The sequence below is a fragment of the Silurus aristotelis genome (genome assembly GCF_946808225.1).
Source record: "Silurus aristotelis genome assembly, chromosome: 9".
In the NCBI taxonomy this organism is placed as follows: domain Eukaryota; kingdom Metazoa; phylum Chordata; class Actinopteri; order Siluriformes; family Siluridae; genus Silurus; species Silurus aristotelis.
This window is the reverse complement of record NC_139582.1, coordinates 7,657,588-7,669,799: the sequence shown is the minus strand read 5'-3', so window position 1 is coordinate 7,669,799 and position 12,212 is coordinate 7,657,588. Positions and strand designations below refer to the sequence as shown.

The 12,212-nt window shown below is 36.4% G+C and overlaps 1 protein-coding gene and 1 long non-coding RNA gene across 2 annotated transcripts in view; one reads left to right on the top strand and one right to left on the bottom strand.

Annotated features, from left to right (window-relative positions):
* Positions 1-12,212, bottom strand: part of LOC310730867 — a 402,048-nt gene that overhangs the window by 231,406 nt on the left and 158,430 nt on the right. The gene's annotated exons all lie outside the window — the stretch shown is intronic.
* The window catches only part of lgr4 (leucine-rich repeat containing G protein-coupled receptor 4), an 87,289-nt gene that overhangs the window by 70,930 nt on the left and 4,147 nt on the right, over positions 1-12,212 (top strand). The window contains exons 8-17 of the mRNA XM_083549906.1: positions 809-880; positions 1,154-1,225; positions 2,380-2,448; positions 2,728-2,799; positions 6,378-6,443; positions 6,594-6,665; positions 8,846-8,917; positions 10,036-10,161; positions 10,431-10,528; positions 10,778-10,828. Of these exons, the coding sequence (XP_083406032.1) occupies positions 809-880; positions 1,154-1,225; positions 2,380-2,448; positions 2,728-2,799; positions 6,378-6,443; positions 6,594-6,665; positions 8,846-8,917; positions 10,036-10,161; positions 10,431-10,528; positions 10,778-10,828 (770 nt within the window). The remainder of the gene's footprint in view (positions 1-808; positions 881-1,153; positions 1,226-2,379; positions 2,449-2,727; positions 2,800-6,377; positions 6,444-6,593; positions 6,666-8,845; positions 8,918-10,035; positions 10,162-10,430; positions 10,529-10,777; positions 10,829-12,212) is intronic.

The window sequence follows — 12,212 nt, the reverse complement described above, 5'->3', positions numbered from 1 at the left end:
CTCAAATAAAGAAGTTTGGGCTCTGATATGTCCTTAGGTAAAAAATAGCCATTACTACTAACTGTTTTAGTGTCACACTGGTAACCGGACCTGAAGTTCACATTTTGTTATCTAATGAATGTGTCCAGGTTGAACATCCGCCATATAGAACACAAGCAGTGAAAAGAAGATGATGATCAGGAATCTCATGTTTACATCGCTGACTCCATCTGTCTCATTCACGTTAACCCCAGACTTCTTGTTGCCTTCTGCTGTGCTTGTTGTTAGATTTGTAAACTATCCTACGTCTGTGGTGTGTGAGAGCCAGGAAATGTGGTTGATCGGAAAAGAAGTAGATTGATGTGCTAAAAACAGCACTCAATGAGAAGAAAAATATAGATCATGTCACCAAATAAATTAAAACTAAAGTAATGAGCCTGGTATAAAAATGTAAAAGGTAGAAAGCAAAACGTTTAACAGTGAAGTAAAGTACTGATATCATGGCACTTGGTTATTTTCCACACTCAAAACACATTGGTGAATATTTTATTTTATAGGCAGTCTGCTATAAAGTATTAGTCTGTTCTTAAATACAAGTCTAAATGTTGAGATGCTCATAGGTTTGGAAGATTGTAACGTTTAACGAAGTCTTGTCTTTGTTCCGTTTTACATTTTGTATCAGAGCGCCATCTCGTGTTCAGACTCTGTATTGCTGCATGACTCATCACAATACCTACAAGCTCATGTGTTTTAAAAGGCTTCAGGATTAAAATGAAATATTCCCATTATCTGACACGGATTCATTTAACGCTTCTTTTTTCTTCCACAGTGGCTTTCACAGTAACAATATCGCAATCATACCTGAAGGAGCCTTTCATAAGAATCCACTGCTACGTACCATGTGAGTGCATTATAACACAGCTATAATATTCTCACACACACACACACACACACACACACACACACACACACACACACACACACACACACACACATTCACATGCACACTGTTAGAAAAAATGATCTTTTATTCAAAGCATTTTTTATTCATGACTTGTCTGAAGAGCCATAGCTCGTGAATTTTCATACAATGTTTCTGTGTGTGTGTGTGTGTGTGTGTGTGTGTGTGTGTGTGTGTGTGTGTGTGTGTGTGTGTGTGTGTGTGCACGTGCAGTCATCTCTATGACAACCCTCTCTCCTTCGTGGGAAGGTCGGCTTTCCAGAACCTATCAGACCTGCACTCGCTGTGAGTTTGCATTTCACTGAAGATTATCCGCTGCATCTCCGCATCAATACCATGAAATATTTTGACGCTGATCAGAATATCCGAAGTTCTGATAAAAAAAAAAAAAGGGGAAAAAAAAAAAAACAATCTGCAGATTAGAATGTTATACTTCTTTCCTTAAACACTTATTCGCATTTAGAATCGGTCCGGCTTATGCTTTCCGGTGAGAAAGGCTGTGAAAGCATTGCCAGTGACTAATCGGGTTTAGAGAACACTAAAATAGAAATAATCAAAAGAATAGAAAAAAAATCCTATAATTTTTACATCGCAGTCTGGATACATATGATTGTATGCCAGATTTCTATTTCTTATGCTTTCTTCTACAATACAACTAATTCTACATCTTTCCTGCTATATCACATGACTGCTGAATTCTTGATTCTAATTAGTCAGATATTGAATTGAATGAATTTGATTGGTCAGATAATGAGTAGATAATAACAAGTACATGTGACAAAAGCACCTAAAGGGCCTTTTTTTTTTTTTTTCTTTTTAAAGGTGTTTTTAGGTTGAATTGGTGTCTCTTCTTTTTTCATTTTCCTTTAATGAACGTCCAGAGTTTAAGTCTGAAAGTTTCCTCTATATAAACTGTACTGTTTGTCATGGTCACGGACGATGTCACTAATACTGTAATAAGCGTTTCAGACTAATTTTACCTGGCGAGCACAGACACATAGTGAAACAACCCAGTGATGATGTAGGAAATACATCAGTGGATCAGAATAGTGTCAGTGTATCAGTAGCTCTGATAGCAGTTCCGAATAGCTCTTATTAATGCCCACGTTCTACCACGTTCCATCATAGAGTCAGCTCATTTACATAGACCTGTATAGTAAACACTTTAAATAATCAAATCATAAACCGATTCAGTTAGTTTATGCAACAAAAATGTTTTGACAGTGGACATTGTCTCAAAGCAGCTTCACAGAACATTAGAAATGAAGGGAATTATGTGTATTTCTCCCCGATGAGCAGCCTGGGGCAACTGTGTGCAAGGAAGGTATGAGGAAGAAACATTGAGAGGAACCAGAGTGTGATCATTATTGAAATAATAATAATTGTGTGTGTGTGTGTGTGTGTGTGTGTGTGTGTGTGTGTGTGTGTGTGTGTGTTAGGATGCTGCGTGGCGCAAGTAAGATGCAGCACTTCCCCAGTCTGACTGGAACAGGGAATCTGGATAGCCTGTGAGTTTTCCACTCCAACATGTATACAGATAAAGCTTTGCAGTCCAAAAAAGGAGAAACAACAACTGGAATTATCATTTGTAGGAGTGTTTTTGAAAACATTCTTCCTTTCATTCTCAGTCTGCAACCAGCCAATCAGAGCTTTACTGTACATTTATGAGATATAATTTCTGTTTTTTTCTGTACCCTGTAATTTCTGATTATCATCACTGTAAATAAACACTGAAACGGTATAATGTGAATGTTTATTTTCTGTGTGTGGGTGTGTGTGTACTCCAGCACTCTGACAGGCACTAAGATCAGAACCGTACCTGCAGATCTGTGTGAGGACCTCTCTGTTCTCCGAACTTTGTAAGTTACACTACATTTCTGCACTATCGTGTGTGTGTGTGTGTGTGTGTGTGTGTGTGTGTGTGTGTTTACTGTCACCCTCCTCACCTCTAAACAAACAACCTCTCCACCACCCCAGTGGCTCCACCCACACACACACACACACACACACACGCGCGCGCGCGCACGCTATTAGTAGTGCAGTGACGTTCAATTACATAGCATGCGCACCCATCATTCACACACTGATCCAATGATTACAGCTTGTAGAATCCGACAGATCAGAAAACATGTAAATGTGTCAGTCACACTGCTGAGGTGGTGTAATTAAAGCTGACTCAGAAGTGACACTTAATGGCTATGTAAGCAATGAAACACTCAGACGCATGCTGTTAGAAGAAATGAATCAACGACGGGGTGCAATGCTGCAGCGTGATGCAAACATTTTTACTCGTTTTATCATTAATTCATTAACGATTCCAGTTTTATATAAAGGCGTACTGTCTAACAAGTAAATGAATAAAAAAGTCTCACAGAGACTAAATCACGTGCAACTGTGAATATACATATAAATATGAAAAATTTAAGTTGAAAAATTGCTGTAGGAACAAAACCCTTCAGGACATGTCGTTATCGGGAAATTTTTCCCAACATTATCCGTGACAGGGTTAGAAACAATATATTACAAACATCTTTTTTTTTTCTAACTGTTTTTAATATATTAATATTAATGAAAATTGTCTAACAATTTCAACCAATATACAGCTATTAAAATGGTACTTGGCATGGATTTTGCAGTTTATGGTCACTTGGGATTTCTTAGTAAAAAAAATGAAGTGTTGAAAAATTGCTGTAGGAACAGAACACATCAGGATATGTTGTGTGTTGTGGGAAAATATTCAGCATAAGGTTAGTAACAATACATTACAAACCACCATGTTTTTTTTCTTACTATTATATATATTATATATATGATATATAAATATTAACGAGAATTGTCTAACAATTTCAACCAATGTACAGCTAGTATACTATAGATAGATTCTACATATATTAGGTATGGATTTTGCAATACATGGCAACTTGGGATTTGTTTAATAAGTAAAAAAAAAATAAGTTGAAAAATTGCTATAGTATATAAGAGGAACACATAAAAATTTGTAATTGTAAAGGTAAATTGCTGAGGTGGTATAATGAAATAGCCAATAAAATGGCACCACATATGGATTTTTCTGTACATGGCAACCTCTACACTCGCTGTTTTTATAAAAATGTCCACCCAAAGTACTTTCACAATACCAGCCTATGGGCTTACAAAACTTTTGAACAGTAATTAAGGGAAAACAGTAACACAACACCAAAAAAAACCCACACTACCAAATCCACAAACAGGAGGAAGGACAACTCTGGCCAAGTCAATTTTCCAATTTATATCCAATCAGGCCTGCTAACAAATTTAAAGCCTTTCAAAATAAACAGCAAGGGACCTCGTTAAAGATACTGCTGGTGGATCAGTGACTTATAATCATTACATCATGCATGTGACCAAATTTAATATAGAATACAGTATTTTAAAGTGATCACGTTTAACTCGTCTCATCCGTGAGAAACAGCTGAAAAAATGCAACAAACTTTGGTAGTTCACAGTCTACAAAACAAACTCCGAAGCTTTAACACTCATTAGGCGATGTAGTGGGACACCGCTACAGAAAACACTGAGAGATCAAACACTGATTTTTTTTTTTTTAGGAGGAAGTAGTAGAAAATATTTTTTTTATTATTATTAAGGCATCTGGGGATTCATATAAAGCTGTTCCATGTTTCATTTGTCTTTAAGTATGAATCGGACAAACAGAAGGTACAGCAATAAATACTGATAAATTATCACTTCAGATAATAATTAGAACAGAAAAACATTGTGCAGCAAAACAGTCAGGAAACACTCAGGAAATGACAGTGATGTCTAGCATCAGTAAATATACAAACTCTAAACTTTGCTATAGCAGTACATCTTACAGTTTTCAGTTACACAGTTAGAGTGAGATCACAGTGAGATTGTAGTTTGTGTGAAATTATAATTACAGTGAGATTGTAGTTTGTGTGAGATTATAATTACAGTGAGATTGTAGTTAGTATGAGATTATAATTACAGTGAGATTGTAGTTAGTGTGAGATTTTAAATACAGTGAGATTGTAGTTAATATGAGATTATAATTACAGTGAGATTGTAGTGAGATTGTAGTTAGTATGAGATTATAATTACAGTGAGATTGTAGTGTGAGATTATAATCACAGTGAGATTGTAGTTAGTGTGAGATTATAATTATAGTGATATTATAGTTAAAGTGAGATTATAGTTAAAGTAAGATTATAGTTAGAGTGAGATTAGAGTTAAAGTGAGATTAGAGTTAAAGTGAGATTAGAGTTAAAGTGAGATTATATAGTTAAAGTGAGATTATACTTAGAGTGAGATTATAGTTAGAGTGAGATTATAGTTAAAGTGAGATTATAGTTAGAGTGAGATTATAGTTAGAGTGAGATAGTTAAAGTAAGATTATAGTTAGAGTGAGATTATAGTTAGAGTGAGATTATATAGTTAAAGTGAGATTATATAGTTAGAGTGAGATTATAGTTAGAGTGAGATTATAGTTAAAGTGAGATTATAGTTAGAGTGAGAATAAAGTTAGAGTGATATAGTTAGAGTGAGATTATATAGTTAAAGTGAGATTATAGTTGAAGTGAGATTATAGTTAAAGTGAGATTATAGTTAGAGTGAGATTATAGTTAAAGTGAGATTATAGTTAAAGTGAGATTATATAGTAAAGTTAGATTATGAGTTGAGTGAGTTTATAGTTAGAGTGAGTCAAAAAACTTGTTAGGAGGTTTGTTGATTACATGGAGGACTAGACATGTTGGCAGTGAAGGCATCCCCCTCGACACCAGAGTTTTATTGTTAGCCAATAAAAAACGATTCAATGCTATATAATGTCATTACTTTTAAGATTGATGTGGTTGTGATTGGAGGGGAAATAAATACCCACATGACCTGAATTACTCTCAGAGAAAAACTAAAGCATGAATGGAACACACTCACACTAAAAATATCCAAAAACTATAAGGTGATTAAATGTCAAAGTTCCTATTAGATTGGAAGAGAGTGTACCAATCACACATGTAATCAACCCTCTGCTCGCATGTCCACACACACACAATGTTAGGGAACATCATTCTAATAGGCAGTGTGTGGTGTGGTGTGGTGTGGTGTGGTGTGGTGTGGTGTGGTCCGCTTTAGGAGGTTAAAAACTCAGCTCTAATGATCTCCCTGAGGAACTGCAGTCAGAGCTAGACACACACACACACACACACACACACACACACACACACACACACACACACACACACACACACACACGCACACACACACACACTAGCTTCTGTTTGGCTGCTGCAAATTTTATCTGTATGGATGTTTGTTCTAATAATGGTGGACACATCAAATGGGTGTAATTGTGTAATGTGAAATATTTAGTTTTTTCATAATGAAACGTGTGTGTGTGTGTGTGTGTGTGTGTGTGTGTGGGCGCATTTATCTTTAACAGAGATCTTTCCTACAACGAGATCGAAAAGCTGCCTTCGTTTCAGGGCTGTGTGAGTCTTCAGGACATGTGAGCATCTCTCATCCTCTCTATAGTCCTCTGTAGGCTGCTATCTCTTTCTCTCTGTTCTTCTGTAATGCAGGAGTTTAAATAGCTTGATCTCTCTGTTCTGTGTGTGTGTGTGTGTGTGTGTGTGTGTGTGTGTGTGTGTGTGCGCAGAACCCTACAGCAGAACCGCATCCAGCAGATAGAGCGAGACACCTTCCATGGCTTGGCGAACCTGCGAGTTCTGTAATTCATTTTCATTTCTTACATTATTAGGAGACAGGAAGAGCTTCTCATCTTATTTGTTTTTCAGCCTGTAGTTTATCACGTGTAGTTTGACTCACAGCTTGGTGAATGATGTGTGGAACACTGCTGAGGAGAAGCAGATTTCTCCAGCTCTCATGTCTCATGTTGAGCCAGATTTTAGGTGATAATTTAGGTGACCTTTGATTTGGCCCACTATATAAATAAATGCAATTTTTGGACAGACTTTAAAAAAAATTAGGACCAGAGGACGCTTTGTTTTAGTGTCTGGTGAGGCCGATAAAAAGGAGAGAGACAAGAGCTACTAGGCTTTGAAACACCAAAAACACAGAAAAAACTATGCACTGTAAACCAAGACAACTGAACTCTTTTGACCGTTGGCGAGAGTAAGGCATCTCACAAGCTGGATGATGCGTACATCCTAGCAGCGTCCCAGCATATCATACAGCGTACACACTGATACGTATTTTGTACAATTTTGTCGTATCGCTGTCGTCATTGTAAGATCGAAAAATTATAAGTCGAACAATTGTAATTCTGGGACTACCTGTATTTGTACTCTATTGTACAATAAATTGGATTTTTTTCTTAATGTGCTACAAGTTTCTAGGTTTAAGCAAATTACAGGATTTTCTATTTATTTGGTTTTTATTTATTTATTTATTTTATCATGAAATCATAAATCATAGTAACCATGACATGACTTTTGTATGCAATGAAATGAACACTTGTTTGTTGATTTATTTATTTGTTGATTTATTATACAGTGGCACAATTACACTTAATAATTCAGACTCTTGGGTTAAGTTAGTATTTAGTAAAAACCTCCCAGATGCTCCTGTTTTTGCCAAAATTAGATTTTGGTTTTGACCAAAATGATTTTGCCAATAAAATGCTTTTGCGTCCACATTTCAAGAATCCATATACACATAAGCAATATAGACATTTTTATTTAGGTTATAAGTTTATAAGTTATACCTAGACGTTAATCTTGTCTCTGTGATGCATCAAACACAGTGTTAAAAACAGTCGTTCTGTATAAAGATGTCTAAGATCTTGCCAGCTGTTTTCTTCACAGTCCATGTCACACATTAGTCAAGTTGGAGGAAGGTTACATGCCAAATTGATATAAGGTGATTTACGTGACAGATGACACATATTTGTTATGTCCGTGTTGTACCAGGAATCCTGGTTTGATGGAAATCTTAGATATAAGCTGCAGGTGAGATTACAAAAGAAGCTACAACAAAAGCAGCTGATTTCATTCGAGGAGCGCAGGGTGAGAATTGTGCTCGGGAAATGTAGTGATGAACGTTGCCTCCAGCTTGGAGTTTCCAGTTAATGAAGCGACGCTGTCGATCAAGCTGTGCAGATGTATTGGTGTTCACAGTACAGATGTAATGTGACTATGTGCATCCTCGATCAACTCCAAATGCGTCTTTGAGATGCCTTTAAACTCGTTTACAGTTATACTTAGCGCATTCCATTTACTTCATAATCACCTAGGGTGCTTGGTAATGTTAGGTGTACACGTCTTTCTAGGTCTATTCAATTCAGTTTATAATCGGCTGTTGGCTGTCAAAATGGCTGCGAACTGTAAGCGGTTCTGCTTAGTGTTGAGCAAAAAAAAGGAAATTCAGGAACATCTCTAGGACTGAAAGTTTCAGAATTTCACTTTGTTAAAGTTTTTGCAACCCACTAAACATTTGTGTGACATAAACAGCGTACATCAACAAAGCCACTAAAAATAATGGTAAGTAATCTGAAGAAGAAAAAAAACGACACTTTGGCCTTGTGTCTGCTCTTAATAGAGGCAGGGCTGTTCCTTAATGCATTTCTGGACAAAAAAGGACTTGGAAAATACCACATTTTGGATGTCACGCCCCTTGTCAAGCCTTTCCGCCTACTCACTTTTATTTGTGACTGAACTTTTTTTGTAACCGGCAACAGTAGAAACAGCTCAGCAACACGAACCGATGTTACACAAATATGTTATGCATGAAAACTCTCAGTGTTCTAATACAGTACTGTTGTAGGCTAGCTTTACTGTATTATATAATAATCAGTTTGGATAAGAGCTCTGCTCAGCTAATATCTGTATTTAATCTATGTACTGTAAAGTTGTAGGTCCTAATATCTGCTGTTCGTTTAACTCTATTTAGAGACCTGAGCAGAAATAAGCTGAAATCCATCCATCCAGATGCCTTCCACTCTCTCAGCGCTTTGACCAGCCTGTAAGTCCAGAACGTTCCCTTGCGTAGAGCTTTTAGTGCAGTTCTTATTGTTTGTTTGCTTTTTTTTATAACAGAAAAGTAAAGTTAATACTAATGTTTTAAAGATTTCTTAAGCACCCAAAAGCATCTTAAATTTTTTATAAGGATTTTATTTGTGGTGTGTGTGTGTGTGTGTGTGTGTGTGTGTGTGTGTGTGTGTGTGTGTGTGTGTGTGTGTGTGTGTGTGTGTGTGCGTGCATTATAGTGCTGAAGTAAATATTTACAGTGCTGTTAAAATGTATTACCTTCATGATTTTCTTTTTGCATATTTATTACACTGATTCAGCTGATCAAGCAATTTTTTTATTGCACAAAGATAACTACAAAGATAAATACAAAGTGCAGTTTTTAAATGATCATCCCCAGACCATCACGCTACCACCACCATGATTGATGTTCTTTTTATGAAAAGCTGTGCTAGTTTTACCTCTGATGTAACAGGGTACACTCCTTCTAAGCAGTTACATTTTTTTCTCATTAGTCCAAAGAATATTTTCCCAAAAGTCTTGAGGATAATCAAGATGTTTTTTGGCAAATGTGAGACGAGCCTGTGTAGGATTTTCTTGGTCAGCAGTGGCTTTAATTTTTAATATAATATACATCTTTAATGGATTCCATTTTTGCCCAGTATCCTACTTATTGCTGAATCTTGAACCTTAACTGGGGTTAGGGCTATAGTACTTTAGATGTTATTCTGGATTCTTTATTGAGCTCCTGGATGAGCGGTGGTTGCTCTGTTGGAGTAATTTTGGTCGCCTGATCACTCCTGAAAAGGTTCACCACTGTTCCAGGTTTTCTTTATTAATGGATAATTACTTTTTCCCATGGGGTCAGGCAGGGTTGAACAGCTTTTTTTTTACCTTGATATATGAAATCGTCATTTAAAACTGCATTTTGTATCTTAATATTATTTTTTTACCAAAACTAAAAAAAAAAGGAAGAGGTATATAAGGGGTATATAATTTTTTACCCCACTGTATATAGCATGCATATTTTTGGTTATAATGCATAATTTCTAAATAAAAATAAGTGTGTATTTGTATTTGCTCGAGTGTAAATCCGTTGTTTCTTTTGTCCAGGGATCTGAGCATGAATCTTTTAGCCAGTATACCTACAGCCGGCCTAATCGCTCTGAACCAACTCAAGCTGACAGGCAACGTGAACATGAGGAACAGCCTGAGCGCTGCCGGCCTTCCTAAGCTCAGGTGAGCCGAGCCAAGTAGCCGTGACTAATTGCATGTCATTCAGAGCTCTTCAGTGTCCCACTTCAGTTAGGTTTGAATAATGTGTTCATAATTTCATCCTTGATCTGAGGTCAGCTTTGATTACACTAACGACACACATAGAAGGAAAATTTCAAACGTTGAAACTTCAGTTTAAGGTGAATTCTCTCTTTAAGGTGAGGTGTGTGTGTGTGTGTGTGTGTGTGTGTGTGTGTGTGTGTGTGTGTGTGTGTGTGTGTGTGTGTGTGCAGGTCTATATCAGTGCCATATGCATATCAATGCTGTGCTTTTATTGCCTGTGATGACACACCGGGTTCTCTGGAAAGAGAGGAGAAGAGAAAAGGCACGGGTATGACACAGTTCAGATCCACACTATTACTTTTATCTCTTTTAGTTCTGACTTAATGCCTCACTGCCTCATGTGCATAGTGGACAGATTTGTCCTTCAGAGTTTAAGTTTACGTGCCAGACGTTGTCTGTGAGTTGTTTAAAATGATGTTTGCTTGTCCCTTCTGTGCGTGTTTGCTTGTGTGTGTGTGTGTGTGTGTGTGTGTGTGTGTGTGTGTGTGTGTGTGTGTGTGTGTGTGTAACGGTGTAGTTGAGGAGATGGAGACATCCCCACTGCTTATGCACTGTTCTCCTTCCCCAGGTCAGTAAACAAACTTAATAGTAAATTATTCAGCATACATTTATTCAACACTGATATCCATCGTTTTTCAGGCTGTTAGCCGTGTGTGTTAATTAACTGTCCCCTAAAGTACTAATGTAATGTAATAAAAGAGCAATAATGAATGCTAGGGCAGTACACACTAGCAACAAAAAGAAACATGAATCTTTTCTTCATTGTGTGGATTCATAATTCATCATTATTTAACATTCTTTATACATTTACATATCAAAACTTTACCTGGTCCCTGGATAAGGACACTGTGACAATTTAAATCTGGACTACTGTCAATTTATCGGTCATATCTATTTCGACAAATGTGTATTAACAATATTATTTACCGCATATTTTAAAGAAACACGGTTGCCTCAAATACACCTAATCAACTAAAGAAATAATGTCAGCTCGAATAAATAATTTAAACTTGTTTTTAAAATGCAGCTCATATACACATATACGCTTCTGCTAGAGTGTATGACAATACAAATGCTTTGTGCTTGACCCCTATCCAATTCAGACTAAAGCAGACGTCAGACATGTATTTTTATTCGGCAGAAAACAATGTTTTTTTCTCATGGAGTTTAGTTTATTCACTCTTCTAGACTTCAGCCAAATATATATTATTTATATAAGCATAGTTAGAATTATATATCATTTTTGAAATAATATATTTATAAAATATCAGCGGATGTTTAGATATAATATCAGTAAAATGGTTCAGTGTTGCACATACATTCATCTGCTTAATGTACCATTGTGGAAATTGAGCTAAAATTAAATAGCCACATTTGAACATTGATGCAACTATATCTTGGGGAATTTGTACCAGGCTTGGCTTAAAGTCGAACTGCAGCACAGGCATTAAATGTGATTCATGGCACGTAGTTCATATTTTGCTCCTGATTATAAACGTGACTACTTTAGTTTTTCCATATTTGGCATATAATGGGTTTACCTTTTGCCTCAGCTGAACTTAAGACTGTTCTAGGTGTTCACAGGGACACATTATTACAGTATATTAATGGATGATACACACACACACATGCCAAAATGAAAAAACAATATAGGGGTTAAAATTGCAGCTAAATGCTATGTTTTGATTGCTTGGAAAATTAACTGACAAGACTAAAAATGCTAGTTAGCTAGTTAAGTGCACAAATACAGACAAAAATGTTAGGGGAAGCTCTCATGGCATAGTCATAATTCTTTTCTAACGGTGTCTGAGGTAACACATCTGCTTAGTGTCAATTTTCTCTTAATAAGTTTAGGGGCAAGGTGATGAATTATGCTAACAGAAGGGCAATATAATGGTTTTATTCAGAGTTGTATGGACATTCACTAAAAATCTGTGAGGTGCAGGTCACAC